The sequence below is a fragment of the Python bivittatus genome, unplaced genomic scaffold (genome assembly GCF_059951505.1).
Source record: "Python bivittatus isolate LINGU-HERP-01145 unplaced genomic scaffold, Pbiv_v1 ctg000980_np1212, whole genome shotgun sequence".
Classification (NCBI taxonomy): Eukaryota; Metazoa; Chordata; class Lepidosauria; order Squamata; family Pythonidae; genus Python; species Python bivittatus.
The window spans coordinates 33,465,187-33,484,192 of NW_028277125.1; the positions used below are offsets into that span (position 1 = coordinate 33,465,187).

Below are 19,006 nucleotides of genomic sequence, written 5' to 3' on the forward strand. Positions count from 1 at the left end.
TCTCTGCCCTTTAAAAACCTTTCCAGATCTATACCCTGAATAGGCTAAGTCAGTGTTGTCCAAACTTGGCCACTTTAAGATGAGTGGACTTCAACTCCCAGAATTCTTAAAGTGGCCAAGTTTGGACAACACTGGGCTAAGTTCTCAACAGAAGCCCATGGATATAAGGTTGCTGAGAATTAGGCTTGTGTGCATGATTCTAGCCCCTCTATTACTTTAGTCCACTTGTCTTCGCCAGAAAAAGTTGTATTTTGCAGATTCCAATAAGCATCCATAATTCTTGTGCTGATAGGAACTTACGTTTGTACCAGATTTTACATTTGCTTAGATCTAACAATATAGTTCTTGGCTCAAAAGTTCAGAAAATATTTATTTGTGCATTTACATACAGTTAAAAAAAAAAAAAGAATTCTCAGTTTAATTCAGAAAGGGGACATGAGGGACTCCTGAGTGAATACATGTGAACTGGCATGGAATGGAAGCAGATTAATTTAACTATCCCATATCTTATGACAAACTCTTGGAGAAGAAACCAAAAGAATTGGTGAATGTGTGCTCTCTGATGCTGTTTATGTCCTTCACCACCCCACACTCCTTTACGTAGGACAGCACAACTTTGTTCAAGCATCGACTGCAGCTGGCCTTGTTAAAAGTTCCCAAAGCACACAGGGCTTCACTCAGTGGGCACACCAGAGAAACCTTTTCCCCTCATAACACTTCTGAATACTGGATCTCAAAAGGAATGGAGAATATGTCCTTTGGCTTTCTCTTTTTATGTTTATTTATAATTATAAATAATTATGTTTCCTGGGCTGCTGACAGAGCCCCTCTATTTGCCAAGCATCCCTAAAAGATATGTGTCCCTAATAGCTCCAAGTCGACAAACATAACAAAAAGGGATTAGTTTGATTAAGTCAGTCAAATTTTAGGCTAGCAAGGGTAAGAAAAACAGTGAAATGAATTAGCAAACAAGAGAGAACAAGATAAGGGTTTGACAAGTGTCCTTAGGGCAACTGATAAAAGAAGATGAAGGTGAGCAGCTGAATTTGACAGAAAACAAAAAGTCCTTAGATAGTTTGCTTCTGTTAATTTACAACACTTTCAACTGCTATGCTAACATGCTCTTAAGCGTATTCAAAAATCCTTTTTAAAACAAAGATTGTCTGGTCGTGCTGTGGAATTTGGCACCCTATTTGAGAGTCAGTTCTCGCATGGTCACAAGCAAATCCATTATCCTTTATCCATTATCAAAACAAGAGACAGGTGGAAAGCACCCCTTTTGCCCAGAATAGAATGGCTTATTGCATGGAGGGAGAAAGAGACACAATGGTTTAATCCTTGATTTCACTATACATAGGGCATTTCAGACACAGAAGACATTGGAATTCTTTCATAAAGGTTTCTTTAGCTGTTTAGAACAAATCTACTTATCAAAATTACTGTATCTTTTGAAATCTATCCTTGCAATTTTTTTGACTAGCTAGTTGACAGAAGCCTGGCACCCATGACTTGATTTACATTTCTAGGTCGATAGTGATGTCAAAATATGAGCTGGGGCAGTTTTGCCTAATTTGCATGATTATGCTCACTAGGATTTATGTGAGTTGGTCCAACCCATCTGGAAGTATGTTAGGAAAGCTTGTTGAGTCAGTTCATGAAATCTCTTGACTGAAAAAGAAGAAGCTTGATTTGGATCGTTCAGCTTTATTAACTCATCCATTAGTATCCTCAAACCTCCATTTGTGTAATGTCCTTTATGTGAGGACACTCATATGCCTGGTAAGAAAGATGCCAAACATGGTGGCAAAGCTGCACCATAGTACATCTGGCTATTGCTAGGTAATATTTTTGAAAGAACCACACTGGATCCCAATCTGCTGTTGGTTTAATATTCTTGTAGTGCAGAGACATCAAACTGACAACAAAGATATGTATTATCAATGCCATGCTTCGCCCAGCTGTAACATATGGTTATGAAAGCTGGATCATAAGGAAGGCTGCAGAAAAAAAACAATGCCCTTGAGAGGTGGCGCTGGAAAAAATTGCTGAGTATACTGTGGACCACAAGAAGAATGAATAATTCCACATTTGATGAGGTAAAACCAGACTATTCTCTGGAAGTACTAGTAATGAAACTAATGCTTAAATATTTTGGAGACATAACATAAAGGCAAGAGTCACTGGTGAAGACTTTGATGCTTGGAAAAATTGAAAACAATCAATGAATGCTTATTGGGACTCTTATGTGGGACTGGTTTCCATTTAATTTCTGTTCTTTTACTAGTTGCAGAGCTTTTTATTATATATTCATCTATATACCACCTATCAAGTATAAAATGTATGGATGGTAATGAATGTTGTAGCAGGATTCTACTAAAGGCCAAAGGACAAGCAAATGAACTTAAAACAGCATATAGGATTTTTACAAATTTCAGGCACAATCTGTTACAGGGACTGCTCAAGTATTTTATCTGGAAGGTAATTTCCAATATCCAATTCAAATGAAACACAGAGCAAGGTTCTGGATTGACAAGATGAAGAGTGAGCCCTTCATTCGAACTATGAAAATATATGTATTATATTCCTTTGAAGGTTTGGTACACCACAGAATTGACTTAAGTGATTTTTCATCATGTATTTCTTAAACAGTATAATTTTTTAACCATCTTCAGTGAAAGATTGGTAACAGATAAAATACAAGAGCTAAGATTTTTATTTGATGGACATCTTTATTCTGGAAGGATTTTTTTTTTTTTTTTTTTGGCTCAGAAGTTTAATTTAAAAGAGGGAAGAAAAGAAAAAAGAAAAAATATAATGGCATTCTGTCTGATAGCTTACTTTCAGTTTCCTCCTTAAAATGATTTGTAGGTCTGTAGTTCAGGATTATTTGCGGAAAGCAGATTGAACATTTCTCAGCAACCCCCATCTGGCTTTGACTCTGGAACGCACATCTGGAGTCATCACCTACAATGGAAAGCAAAAATGCCATTTTCAGTAGGCTATAGTAATACAGGTAATAACTGTATATGTCAGATGCCTCAAGAGAAGAATCAGGAACTAAAGATACTGCCACATTTAAATAAAATATTTTTAAATAAATAATTTTAAATAAATCAGTAAGATTAGTTTTTAAAAAATAAATAAATACAGTTACCTTTTTTAAAAAAAATGTTTAAATAAATCATAATATACTTTGCACTGGAACTATTAATGAAACTAAGGTTTGTCAAAAGGTTGCTTTTTTCCCCCCTGCAATACCTTACTCCTTCTTACACCAATCTGTAGAGCCTCAAATCCTTAGTCAATGGACCTTCCTATATATATTTCCCTGTAATTATTTGGGACAGTAGAAGTCTTTGAGATGAGGCATTTCATTTCAAGAAGAAATTGGAATAGCTCAGTTGTAGGATTCCATTTGTCCTATATGATTTTGTTTTAATTTTAGCTATGAACTGCTAAGGCTGGAAGTTCTTTGCTATTAAGTTGTTACAGACATTTTGATATCCCCCTATTTGAAAGAGACTGTTGCACATTTGGCCTTATCAAGCAAAACATCTGTTAATTTTTATGTGCCTCCAGAGCCTACATATGAAGTTACACTTTTCTTTTAAAGTAAGATATCTATTTAACTACTTTTATCCCTGGTTCTATAATTAAAGCTGCAATCTCATGAATGTATACAAGAGAGTAAGTCTCACTGAAATCTGAGGAACTTCATCCTCTTGCAACATATACTGCATCAGGAAGAATAGGGATAGAATAGGCACATGGTTCAGAGTGCAGAAGTAGCTGGTGTTTTAATGTTCCTCATGTCTCCCCTCTCTCTCAGGCAACCATTATGACCGAATATTAAACACAAACCAGGACACAATGACTTGTCCATAGTTTTTTTTAAAAAAAAACTTGTTTCAAATAATGTTTGAACAAAGGCATTCTCCCCAAGTCTCATAAAAAATAAAGTGGTATATCTACTCACAATCTTTTTGCTCTGGATTCTTATCCCAGTAAATATATTCCTATATAGTGTAATCCAAATGAAACCATGGAAATGTCATTATCAAAACCCAATAATACATTTCTTGTAGTAGGTCTCTCATATAGGAGAGAGGATTGATAGGAAATTAATAACTATGGAAGAATTAAGGTATATTCAGTGGTAACCTTGATATGATCTCAAAATATTCATCATCATCTTAGAGAAGAAGAATAAATTATCCATCCAGGCTGCTTTCCATAGAAGATCTCAGTGAATGAATAGGTGAAAAATCACAAGGTGAGTTTCCAGCTATCACCCAAATCTACCCTTGATATAGAACTTAGAGATAGGGAAGCTTCTCCTTACTCTCACAATCATATCAGATACATAAGAAATGAACCAAATGTTTTCTATAGTCTACTCTCTCTTGTCTTCTGTTAATGCAGATGAAGTAAAAGTTCACACATAACTGCAAATACCCCTTGGAAAAGCTGAGGCAATTTGTCCTGTCATAGCCCCTGAATGTTCTTGTGAAGCAGAAATTAGGAGATGGTTCTACAGGTATATATATGGGTAATATAAATAAAATTGGGAGTAATTTCTAGATCTCAATTATTCAGCAGTAGCTGCAAAAAGCAAAATAATGCAAAACATCTTCTCATGTCGCTCTGAGGGCAGGCATCACTTCCATTATATTAAAAAAAAGTGGAGTAGGTGAGGTCCACTCAAAACAGGCCAAAAGGTTTTTAAAAAGATATAAAAAGACTTCAATTGATATAGCATGTGGAGAGGGACAACTTTGAACAATATACAATGAGCTATGAGAAAATAGAGTTTTCACAAAAGATGTTCCCAAAACACAGATGTGATCTTAATGAAGCAATAGCACATTGTGGAAAAGTACTAGGAGGTGTATACATAGGAATGGCCAAACTTTGATGGACTAGTCAAGCCCTATTGGCAGATATAAAAAGGAATGGGAGCTATAGTCCTTTGGAGCCTTCACATGAAATGAGGTACAGTGCATGGAAAACATCTTACATTCATTCCTCTGAAACTCAAAACTAGCCTGGTCAGGTAAACTTTGAGTTAGGCAGGTACATGTAAGTGTATGTATGTGTGAATGAACTGAGCTTTTATTTCAGAAAGTAAAAAGTTGTAAACCACACTTTTTTCTATGTATCTGAGTATCTGGATTTTAAAAAAGGAGGCTGTTTCAAGCCTTCAATGTGACATTCCAACTTGTAGTGTTCAGCTGAAGAAAGTAGAATTTTGTTTGAGAATACTATTTCTACTTCTATTAAAACATGAATACAAATAGTTCTAGGAAAACAAACACATTTTTTAAATTTTTAAATTTTCCACTCTGTTATAGTGAGGAGGGTAAAAACAACTATTGCCTTTTCATTTTCCACCTGAGTATGTTACTACTATTCATTTGTTCTAACAATTGTTCATGACAGGCAAAATTGAATTAACCCATGTTTTAACCCAGTCTAGTGGAAAAGTACAAGGAAAAACTTGTGCTTTCCTTAGCAATTCCCATGTCTCCAAAAAATCAGGAGTCTCATGGCACTTTTTTGGACTAACAAATTTTATTAAAAGTCATAATCTTTGACCAGCTGCTTTATCACTTTATTAGATGCATAGAGTGGCTAGACTGATATAGGATTAAAATTGGGGTGAGTTCAGGGGAAAGGGAAGGAAAGAATTTATGGACACAAATTTGGCATCAGGACTCAAATCAAGGACAAATTAATATCAGAGCATTTCAGCCTCCCTGAATACTCTGTTGCAGGCCTCAATGTGACCATCTTGGAAAAATGAGACTTTAACAGCGCCACTGAGTGAGAGATTGCTGGACTCACATACACCAAAAAGGTTCAGGTAACCTCAAAAGGTCTCCATACACAATGGGTTTTTAACACATGCAATTTTTTATTGATAAATTACCTGTAATCTGTCTCACAGGTAACCTGCACAACCAACCTCTGTTCTCACTCTATGCTTCTGATGAAGTGAGTTGCAGATCATGCAAGTTTATGACTTTTAATAAAATGTGTTTGTTGGAAAAGACCCTTCTAGAGTCCTTTTGTGGTTTTCTTATAAGCCAATCAGATAAATACTTTATTGATCTTCTGGCTTTCTAAGCTAAAATCTTCAGACAATTAAACATTTCCAAAGTATATCCATTCTGTGTAAGGAAAGTTGTAAGGATACAAATAAATTAAAAAGCAACTTGAAAGCAGCATTTAGCTAATGACTCTTCCTGGCTGTAGATATGGGTCCATCTCTACCCTACATCTGTTTAGTAAAAGTCTCCCCCCACCCATCACTAATAATTAGATGGCAATCAATTCAATGTAATACCAGTAAAAAGTATAGTTGGGATTGTACCACCTTGAAAGGACACATAAAAGCTTTCATTATTTACTTTTCTCCTTTTGGCTCAGCAACAACAACAACAAAAATAAATAATTATGAAGGCTTGTTTACTGCTGTTGCTGAAGAAATGTTAAAAATCAATAAATCTTAAAGATTTTAATTTTTTTAAAGATCAAATAGTGTGGCAAATGTTCAAGCAAAAAAAATAATGGGAATTAAAAATACTAAGCAGACACTTCAGAATGTTTTCAGATGTAGAAGCATATAAATAAATATCCAGAAATAATGTATCTGTTCAAGATTCATTTTAGAAGAATGTTCTCTGCTCTAAAGATTTAAAAAACAGCTTAGCATAATGTCTTCACTCATGAATTATTTCTCACAGCCTATGTGTAAAACAAATCAAAATCTATATTGGGACAATACTTGTATTAAATTAAATCTTAATGTGTGTTCTTTTTTGAATTTTCATCTGACAGAATGGTAAACAAAACAAAAAATAGTGGAGGAAAAATGAAGCCTCAAAAATTGTCAGACATATAAATATGCCACACAAAAAGCATTATGCTATGAAACACTTTCAGTGCTCTCATTGTGACCTCTTTGATATGTGAAATAGAATATTATAAAAATGTTTATTTAACATTTTGAAACCATGTCAACCGAGAGAATTGTTATTAATGCTATGGCAAAAAACAAACAAAAACAAATCTTAAAAAAAAACCCAAAAGAAAAACAATCCAAGCAATATTTGAATTAAGTTCCATTGAACCTAATTCATTTGAATAATCTGAGAATAAATGTGACTTATGTATCTAAAATCATGATACTGCATTTCTCTGTATGAGTTTGATTTACCCAGAAATTAAATGCAAGAGTTTGTACCTTACAAACTTCACTCCATTCGCCTGGTCCATTCTCATTGACAGCTCGAACTTTGAAGAGATACTCAGTATTAGGTGACAGATTATGTATTTCCAGATTCTGTTGTACAATTCCAGTAAGTACTCCTATGAGTTGTGATTGGATTAAATTCTCAGGTGCCTCTTCATCAAGTACTTCATAATAAGCAACTTCAAAGCTATCTACGTCTTCTGTTGGACAGGTCCAATAAATCTGTGGAGTGCAAAGAAAGTGCACTGAAAATATCTTTATGTTTTTCTAACAAACTAACAGGGTTAGTTAGTAAGTAAGGCTGCTAGCATTTAATTTTTTGAGCAATAAATATTTGTAAAATAAAAAACCCAACAACTTACAACCCCAAATTAATTATGTATGTTAAATCCATATCCACATACAGGCATTTGTATTGTGGATATGTGTTTTAGTACATATCCACAATAGCATTTTAGTACCAGTTCCATGGATTTTAAATCTAATAAGTGTCCTACCCTCTAAAAACTATTTGGAGTCCTAAACCAGCCAATAAGCCATAATAACAGGGAATTAAGTCCAACTCATATGATGGGCATCAAATTAGGAAAGGCTAGGCCATATTTTAAACTGTCATAAATGGAGCAATACATTTCAGGTGGGCTGTAGTTTTATCTTTCACCAGACACAGAGGTTTTAGACCTAGTTCTCTGTAGATCATTTCCACATGGCTCAAATAAAATAAAGAAGAAGGAAATTACATGGTCTTTAGTAATTAGAATAAACCAGAAATGTCAGTGCATTTATATTTTTAAAACTTTTCTATTTTGTTCTTCAAAAAGCCAACGTTGGTCTGAAAAGACCTTTAAAATAACTTCTTTCTTACTGCAATAAGGATGAATTAATAATAAATGTTGCCAAGATCATGATTCTTACATTCTGTCAACATCTGAAAGAGCAAATTTTGCAGTTTCCCCACTGCATTCTAAACATGGTGCTCTATTGGGAATCAGGAGTCATAAGTCGAATTCTGAATAAATATTACTCTGGATAAATACTATTGGCTAAAACTGCTCCAGGACCCAACTGGATTGGTCCATCTAATTCTGGCAGATAATTTCAAATCTTCATGGGAAAAGTAACCCTAGGAAAATTGAATTATTATGGCATTTGCTTTTATTTATTTATTTACAGGGCCTAGATGGCTGCCTATCTCATACAATGATTCTAGGTAGCTCACAACAATCCAGAAAAACAGAGATTAAACCAGAAGTATCCTTCCCCCCAGCTGCCAGACCAAACAGCCTCCCACCTCAACCCCCATCGTAGCCTAATGTTTGGGGAAAGAGCCAAGTCTTCATGGCCCTCTGGAAGGGTAAGAATCCCCCAGATCTCAGGTGGGAGGCTGTTCCAAAGGGCTGGGGCAGTCACTGAGAAAGCACATTTCTCAGGTCGCAACATTTAAGGGAGGGGACCTGGAGCATGTCCATCCTGTCTAACCTAGTAGGATGGGCAGATAACCCCAGGGAGAAGTGATCCCACAAGTAACCTGGCCCTGTGCCAAGTAGGGCTTTAAAGATAATAACCAGCACCTTGAATTGTACCTGGAAAGCAGCTAGGAGCCAGTGCAGCTCACGCAGCAATGGTATTACTCAGGCAAACTTCAGGAGATCCAAAACTGCATGTGTCATTACATTCCAAGCCACTTGCAGCTTCTGGATGATCCTCAGGGGCATCTCATGTACAGCACATTGGAGTAATGCAAACAGGAGGTGGCTAAGGCATGTGTGACTGTGACAAGGCCTCCCAATTTAGGAATGGACACAATTGGCACAAAAGATGAATTTGTGTAAAAGCTCCCCTGGCCATGGCTGCCCCTTGCTCTTCCAGCAGGGGCTATGAATCCAAGAGGACCCCCAAACTGTGCACCAGATCTGTCTGGGGGAGTGTTACCCTATCCAGAGTCAGAGATGTCAACTCTGCTGACCATAGGGGCAGGGCGAAAATCCACAACCACTCCATCTTGTTAGGGCTAAGTTGCAGCTGGTTTCTCCCCATGTAGGCTCTTCTGGTCTCCAGGCATTGAGCTAGCACCTGAACAGCATCACTTCCCAAGATGGGGTAGAAGTGTATAACTGGGTATCATTAGCATGCTACCTTGTTATACTATCTTGCCACAGGGGTCAGATCGAGCTAAATTAATTTTAAAAGAAAGGATTTAAGACATAGAAGGTCAATTAGAAACTGCTGTTCGCTCACAGGATATATTTATAAATAACCAAATTTGAGATTCTAAATCAGCTTCTTATCTATGGCACATTTCAAGCCACAAATTTAGAACGGCTCTAACTTTAGTCTAGTTCAGTGTGTTTCTCAACCTTGGCAGTTTTCAGATGGGTGGACTTCACCTTGCTGGCTGGGGAATTCTGGGAGTTGAAGTCCACCCATCTGAAAGCTGCCAAGGTTGAGAAACACTGGTCTAGCTCAATGTATTTCCCACTGCAATTTTGGAAAGGAAATACAGAAAAGTTCCTTTTGAAGCACAACACTACCCCTGTGGCATGAGGACTAGAGGAACCACAGTCCATGCCCTCCTTTACTGCTAGCTTTACAGGAATATTCATCTTCAGCTGATTACCCATCTTTTATCTAAATTTCCAGAATAAGTTTTATGTATACTTTTTACTAGGTAGTTTTATTTGTTGAAGCACAGCAAAATTCTGTTACATCATGTGCAAATGCCATTCACAGATGTAAGTAACAGCTAATAATGTAGCATAGGTGCTTATTTTATGATGTATTGTCCACAACTGTTCAAATACAATTACCTTGCCCATGACCATTAGAGCCATCAGACTGATAAAGAGAATGCGTATTATTTGCCATTTTAGCTCTTTAGCTTTTCAATTTTACTGTCATTCATTCTGATATAGAATTTTATTTTACACTACACTAATATAGTTCTTACTGTTACAATATTAATATCAAATATAGTTTTACCTGTAGCTTTTGTAGTGTAGGTATAGTGATTTTGCATTTCACATTAGCTATATTTATTTAGCTATAATTATACCAACAGTTTTATAGGGGACGTGGTGGCGCAGTGGCTTAATGATGCTGGAAGTTGCCGGCCAGAAATAGTCGACACTTCAGTGGTTCAAGCCCAGCTCCATGCGGCAGAGTGAGCTCCTGTGTCCTAGCTTCTGCCAACCCTGCAGCTCGAAAGTATCCGTGAGTAGATAAATGGGTACTCTCACCCCAGTGGGAGGAAAAACGCTGGCAGCACCTTGCATGGGAGATGGGACCAGTTGCTGGTAACGTGGAAGTCGCGTACGTCTGAAAAAGACGCGAAGCAACAGATATCCCACCTTCCTGCATCTGCCAGCTGGGCTTTGCCCTAGGAAGGAGGCAATGGCAAACCACTTCCGAAACACCTTGTCATGATTGAGTGCAGATAAAATAAAAATAAATACCAACAGTTTTAGCAAAATTACATAAATTTCTATTATACTTATTTTTGTCTTTATAACCCCACTCTTACAATTTTAATAGTATTGATGTCACAATTTTCTAGTCTACACTAGTGATTTAAATGTTTGTAATTTCTTAAAGTATATAGCTTTGACCACTATCATAACAAGATGGCTGTAATATTATCCCTGAATGATATATATTATATTGGTGAATGACCAAAATAAAGAAACTTACTCAACCTACAATAGAAAGGACAAAAGGCCAACAACGATCAGGACAGAAAGAAAATGTAAAATTAGAATGATACAGAACCAATTAGCATACAAATGGGGCTCATAAAAAATTAAGCTTGCTCACGTTTCTTCAAAAACTATCATAAACATTTAGAAGTTGACCTGTGAAGTGAAATGATCAAAAAGAAGCCTGGCTTGATTTCTTGGAGAGGCCATTTCATAGTGTAGCCACCATGACTAACTCACTGCCTTTGGTTTTCAAATAAATTTCTCCACTAAGTCCCATAAGATACACCTCAAAGACATTACATTACAATTGTAAACAACAGTAATAAACATACTACATTAAAGTGATATGAAAACAGATTCATTCAAAAAGTGGAAAGTAAAGGAGTACAAAATGAGACAAAACAAGTACTCAGCCAGTGGAATGATGCAACTACCAATTCCAGTAAGACAGCTGATGAAAACAATTAAAGGTTTGGTGAATTTTCTGGATACAAAATTAAAGTAAATATATTTTATATATATCTACATATCTATATCTATCTCTCTATAATGATATCTAATTCAAGAAGAAGAAACGTTTGTGCAGAAAGAGTCTGGTTGCCAGATCACAAAAGACTCAGTGAAATACCTGGGATTGTACCTGACAGGTAGCAATAAAGACATATTTTAAAATAATTATAATTATGGAGAGAAATTTTAAAAAAAGATCTTAAAAGGTGGAAAAAATAAAACTTTCCTGCTTAGGATCAATGACGACTGTCAAAATACCTAAGAATTTTTTTTAAAAAAATATTTCAAATAGCATCAGTTTTAATCCCCGACAAAATTCTCTAACATTGGCAAAGAACAGTCAACAGATTTGCATGAAATGGGGGAAAAAACAAGAGTAAAATTCACACTTTTACAGCACCTTCTACTACTTTGACAATCTGGATGGAAATACCATGCAGGTAGACATATCAAATCCCTTCCATTCTCTGTAATACAGGGCAGATCAGGACTCTTATCCATGATTAAAGAGTAGATGAGTGAGGTCACTGGACAGGAATCTGAAACTTAAAAGCAGTATCACCAAATCAAAAGCCAAGGTGCTTGGTAAAGGAAGGAGGAATTATATAGGACACTAGTCCATGGCCATTTATGAAAGTAGTTTTTCATCTGTGATAGAATAACTTTGGGTCCAAAATTCATTAATTTGATTTCACTTATATGTTGATTGATGGTGCAAAGCAACAAGAAAGAAATATTAGGTTACTCTTCAATTACATAGGAAAATATATACAAAATCCATATACAGGGAACTGCAGATTTTCTAGACACCTTTAAAAGAAATAATTGGGAAATTATTTGGAACATGGATACATGCAGAACTGATGAAGATTATATGTCTTCATCACACATATCTATTATCCAGTATTATTTGAATTCACAGAAAGAGTGAATGCTCTTAATGAGTGCAAGGTCATAAAATAAAAACATTTTACAAGAATTCATACCTTAGCAACAGTTGGATAGACAAGAGTTTGGTAAACAACAACAAGACCAGGAGCTGAAGAAGTTTCTTCCTGTAGTTCTGGATTGTAATTGACACCATAGTCTGGATAGTTTCTTGTATCTTTTGAAGTATCTGATGATGCATTCCAAATAGCATACAATTGATTACCTTTCAGCTCCATTGGAGGTGATGATTTTGGTCTTGTACTCAGTTCATTGTTCATAAAGGTTTGGTCATACAGTGAGTGAAATGATGATAAGGAGAAACTTCTGTTCAGTCCTAGTGGGTTTGGAATTTGTGCACTCGAAACAGTTCTTGGAATCATGACATCAGAACTGCAAGGATAAGGACATTTGTTCATTTTTTCATATCGTAATTTACTGTGGAGTGATGGGAAAATGCTTACTAGGTTTTCAGAAAGCTCCTCAAAGTTGACTTTAAGATGCTTAATAGGGTCTTCCTTAAGGTGTGGGTTGGGCTGATAAACACTTGCAATTATATCTTCTATTTCCTTTACTAAGCAACGTGCAGACTGCAGGAATGCAATAGGGCTCTCTTCTTTTAAAGCTTCCTTAGAATACTGCATGAGGCTGTCCATTTGATCAATTTTCCTTGTTGCGTGGTTTGCAAATTCATAAAGTGCCTTTTGTTTCTCAATCTCAAGGTTTTCTACTGCCTCCATCAGTTCTTTCTCGCGCTCTTGAAGTATCATCCGTAATCTCATAAAACCATTCCTGATCTCTCTCCTTTTGGTTTCTTTGTAGGATTTAAAATTGCTTTTTAATACAAGGACTTCCATTAGGTCATTATCGACTACATAACGGACTGCAACAGGAAAATTGTAACAATTACAATTGCTATTATTTTGAAGGATGCCATTCTTGTTCACAAGACAGAAAACTGGTTAAATATTAGATTTAACATAGGCTAACCGATTTTGGAGATAAGAGAGTTTGCACTCTAAGTTACATGGATTCGAAAGTGAAATATAGTTCAGTTCTAGAAAATTTATGATGTGGTGGCACTACATTAAACATTGTAAACCAGATTTGCAAGTCTCTCTTGAGGAAAGACAAAGCTTCAGATTAAGACTTAGGATCAATCAGAAGTTAACTGAACTGTTGTGAAATTTTTAAGAATACATTTTTTTTTCTGAAAAAAGTTTCTACAACAGTTCTTTTCCTTATCCTAGAACAAGGTTACTTTGCAATTTGTTGCGAACCTCTATTTCCAGTGAGATCATTTCCATCTGCAGAAAAAAGCAAGAACTATGCTGCTGCCTTTACTATGTGGTGAGCCCAATTCCCCAAGAAATGTTGGATATTTTTTTCCCCTCAGTTTCAAGTGGGTTGGAGAAACTCAACAGGCCATTTTTGTCCCTGAAGCTGTCATTTGCCCAGTAAATCAAAAAGGTCATATTTGAATGTTTATCTCCATGGGGGTTGGGATGGGGAACAGCACCTTTGGTTGACTTAGATAAGTGGAGAGAAAGGATTAATGCTATACTAGAAGCATTGCAACAATTTGTTCTTCATGACAGCATTTATTACATTTTCAAAAAGTAATGATAATTATTCCCAGCATTTTGTCCAGCTCATATCTAGCTCATAAATGAACACAGAAGCATGTCTATTTGGTTTACATTAAACTGAAATTAAATGAGATTTTACACATTTAATTTCATAGCTCTACAATGTCTGACTGGACTTGATAGTCAAGCCTAATGCTTTGGTCATCGTGACTGCTAACTCTGCCATATGCCTAATAGCCTGAAAAGGGCGATAGGGAATAGGCTAATCTTGGAGGCTTTACTTCTTCTTTATGCCAAAAAACTAAGAAATTGAATCAGAAATATCTGACTCAAGAGCATGGTATGGTTGTACCCTCAGCAAAACCCTTCTGCTTCACTGGTAGCAATACTTTGCCTTTTTCAAGCACAGATTCGATTGCTTACTATTGTTCTATCAGGTTTGCATGATGGAAGTTAAGGATTGAGAGATTAAAAAAAAAAACTGGAGCTCTTCGATAGGAGTGAAGACAGCAGGGAAAAACATATTCTGATCACGAATGAGAGAGGAAGAGGGCTAGATGTTTTATGAGAGAGAGAAAGCTATGTTAGTGGAAGGTCTGTATGTGCATGTGCATGTATACATGCATGAGTGTGTGTATGGCTTCATCATCTGTAGGGTGGGCTGGCAGGAGGAAGTGACAAAGATGGGCCCTGCTGTGACAATGCAACCCTCCACATTTCTTCTTTCTGTCTGCCATTGAGATATGAAAGTATGAGTATGGAAGGCGGGATTTGCACTGTGACATCACAATGCATTTGGGGTTTTTTGGTTTGCTTTTGTTTTCATGATCATGGTTAGTAACAAATGCCTATGTGTGCCTTCCAACTAATTATGGAAGAACAACCATCAACCCAGTACATCTGAAAAATTCTTAACATGTTAGTATAAGGAATTCAAAGTCACCCATAAATGGCCATTTAGCAACGGGAGTTATAAATCATGTTTCTTTGCTTTCAAGGTCTATATGTTAATTTGTTGGGCATATGTTCTGCTAACCATCCAACTCTAAAACAGATTTAGCTGAGAAATAATAACTTTCCCAAAACAACACAATGAGCTTCATGTATTATGTACACTGCTGAAACCAGGTATTACAAGGCCACGCTGAAATTATTCTCCATTGATTAGGAATTCAGGAAACGTTTAGCCTTAGAGAAATCTCTGATGGGTTTAGCATTCACATTCATTAGACATAATATAGCAACTAAGAAAATATCAAGCAGAAAGAAAATAATTTAAACAAATAGGAACCTTTTTTAAACTTTGCAATAGCTGCAAATAACGCAGCAGACATTCTTGAACATCCTATTGCCAAAGAAACTTTGTTATGATCACTGTGTTGTGTTTCAGCACAATATTCACATATTAGTTCATGATCATCAAGGCAGTATTTGGAGAGCAGTGAATCACCATGGATTAAGCAGTTTTTGTCTTCCCAGATATCATCAGTAATTTTAGCATAGGCATGGTTTTGGGAGGAAATCTCTTGATGGCAGTTCCTCAGACAAACATTACAATAGTTCAGCTGACATGACAAACATCTCTTGCTTGCCTTTTGCTCATCACAAACCTGGCAATAAATTGGCACATAACTTTTGTCAAACCTCCACCTTAGGAAACCATATCGGCGCATATACTTTCTAGCCAATCTGGCCCTTAGATAATTAATCCTCAGATACATTCTTTTAGAAAATGGAAGGCAATGGGCTCTCTTGCAGATCGGACATGTGAGGACGTAGAAACTCTCTGTAATTTCAGCATTAAGTCTGCTCTGCATGATACATCTATCACAAATACAGTGATTACATGGCAACATAAATGGGCGGATAAACATTCGCTGGCACAAAGGGCAAACAAGCTGGTCAATAAAAGCATGTCCAGAAGGTTCCTTATCCAATGAAATGACAGATGTATTACTTGTCCCTCGGCTTCTGAGTCTGAAAATAAAACCAATACAAAGACCTCTGAGTTACATCTAAGGATGCCACTGATATTTATAATACCCAAGCTTAAGGTAGTTGCACTGTTTGGGTGAAATTATGAACCAGGTGGCACCTGCTTCAAAAATTCCTTTTTGGTTTACACCTAATTCAAACCAGAATGCCCACACTTCTTTCCATACCTATCCTCTGTAAACTGTTCTCCTAACCATCCCCATTTGCTTAACTTGTGATGATGATAGTAGCAAAGGATAGGACTTGCAGCTTTTGTAGGACACTTCTTTGCATTTTTCTCACTGAGAATGCTGCCAGTGGCAAAATCCCAAGACTTTAGTAACTCAGGAAATATAGGTTTCCTTATATGGTTTGGGATTTATGGAAGACTTCTGTAAAATAACACTAATTTATCTTTGAGGGACTACTTCCTCATTATTGGATCAACACTGAGCATATGCAGCTAACAGAGGGGTAGATCTTTCATTCTTTTGGTCTCCATATAAAAGTTAGCTAAAGCCATATAATGACTTTATACACATACATATAAAGTGCATATGTTTTGATATAAATAGCATTAGACATGGGAGATACAGCATCAGTACATTTAGCCAAGAATGTATACATTTTGTGTATTATTGACTCTTGTGCCTGTAATGAATGGTCACTGTTTGTAATTATTTACTTTTGGTCCACTAATGAGTACACTGGGGCCATCAAATTCCATGAATATTAGGTTGTATCTATATTGTTTACAGACAAATCAGTAGAAATTCTGAGAGCTAAGGTAGAAATTTCCCCCCATAAGCAGCTAGAATGCAGGGATGGGCATTTTGGTGCTTAGCAGTATGACAGAGTTTTGCATGCAAATACACTTTGTTCAGTGTCCTTCCTAGGAAATATAGATATCTTAAAAAACAAAACAAAACAGGGCTTTGATACATATACCAAAAAAGATTCCATGTCATTCCTGGAAATGAGCTGCATACCCTTGGCAAAGATTACCCATACATTTTGCTGAAAAGAATTAATGAATGTGCCTGTCTGTGGGTGATGCATACTCTCAGCAGAAGTCCCCAGGTCAAACACATTCCCAGCAAAAACTGTTGAAGTCCTTCATACTCTGTTAACTCTTTATGAGTTAACCTGTTCAAATAGATTTAGAATTCAGAGGCAGGGAATCTGTAGACCTCTAGATGTTCCTGAATTACAATTCCCAGCATCCCTCATAATTAGCCATGCTGCCTGAGGTAACCGTAATTGAACAACATCTGAAGGGCCACATATCCCCCACCTCTGTTTTAGATAATGGCTTGTAACATTTCTGAGAACTTCCAAGCCTTTTTAGATTTCCTTGAGTTTTTTTAATCTGTAATAGTTGCCAAGAATTTGTAGAATAATGGAAAATGATCAGAGTACCATATCATAAATATATTATATGAATTGGAAACAGAAAACATAATTACTAAATCTCTTCTTGTTTCTTCATATCACATATTATTACATGGATATGAATCTCTTCTTTTTAATGGTTAATTATTTTTATTTGTGTTCCCAAATATCAAATGCTGTAACTGCATTTAAAACATAAGTTTCTAGAACTCCATGCTTATAGAAGAAGAGAACAGTTAGCATTTCCATTTTATTAGGAAAACTTAAACTAGTTAAAACTCTTCCCTTACTCCTTTATCAAGCAAATTTGTGTGTGTGCGTGCACATTTACATCTTCTACCTGCAATTTACAGCCTTTTAAATGGTAAGCCTAAGGATAAGGATTGCCTCACTTTTGATATTTACAAGCCACTTTAGGAGATTTTTGACTAAAAAGTCACAAGCGGATATTCTAAGAGAAATTGCAGAACCCTCATAATCTGTTGATGTAGAATTTGATAAACTGTTCTGAAGAAACTTGCTCCTTCATGGTCTAAACTAGCTTAACAATTCCACATTCAATCCCTGCCAGCTCCAGTTTAAAATACGTATGTACAGTATGTATGTATGTATGTATGTATGTATGTATGTATGTATGTATGTAAACAGAAACATTACTCAGGGTGATGGATCAATGTGTTCTTAGGAAGATTCCTAAAAGAAGCAGTGTTTGATGGCTCTTACCTTCTTCGTAATTTAGCTCCACGTCTGTATGGCAAATATGGGAAAGTGCAACATCTACTTTCATAGCACTGACATTCATTATTGTCCTCTGTACAGCACAAGCACTTGCAATTTCTATTATTAGCACAGGAGCAGCAGCACCAGCGACAATTGGGGCTCTCCGAGCATGCACAGTGACAGCACTGGCAGGTGGTGTCATCTTCATGCGGGCAGTAGCAACAGTCACAGTTCCGTTCATCTGTAAACATGAATTGCCAGCACAAGCTGGATTGTTTTGGACCACATATTTTTAGACATTTCTTGCAGCAATTACACCCTGGACAGCAAGGACAAGTCATGCAACATGCACAGGCCCTGCCAGACATAATCTATTAAAAAAAATATATAGAGAGATTCCCCCACCCCACCCCACTTCTCTCTTCTACTATCTTGTTTTTGCTTCTTGTCTACTATCTTATGGCTTATTTTGTCCCTGTGTTGTGAACATTTCTCTCTGATCACTTAGGAGGGAATAATGGCATCACAATGGGTTTTGCCAATGAGGTTACTAGTATTTTTTTTTTTTTTTTTGTAGATGAAATAGCATATTTGTTACATCATAAACAGTGTCACAATGGCTAAACACTTTTTTTTTTGTATTGCTATGATAATATGGAAAAATCAAGCAAGAAATCTGTAATGTAGTAAAGAATTTTCATGCAAGCCAGCTGCTCAAAGCATTCCTATAAGCTATTAGTTGATAATATAGTAAATTTGAATCCTAGGTAGATAATAGTTTTTTCTGTTGAACTAATTTTCTCTGTGTTCTCCTTTAAAGGTTTAATTCTGTAGACACTGGGAATAACTGTTATAAAGACAATGAAACATTTCTAAAATGCATGGGATTGTGCCATGAATTATTGAAATCAGCTTTGCTACTGGAGCTAACTAATATAACTCAG

At 36.2% G+C, this 19,006-nt stretch overlaps 1 protein-coding gene across 1 annotated transcript; it reads right to left on the bottom strand.

Moving 5' to 3' along the window:
- Positions 1-918: 918 nt before the first annotated feature.
- Positions 919-18,430, bottom strand: TRIM42 (tripartite motif containing 42). The gene is given in 6 exon segments (XM_088132232.1): positions 919-930; positions 2,839-2,964; positions 7,247-7,477; positions 12,447-13,270; positions 15,268-15,947; positions 18,066-18,430. Coding segments are annotated over 6 exon segments (2,238 nt in total).
- Positions 18,431-19,006: the final 576 nt, after the last annotated feature.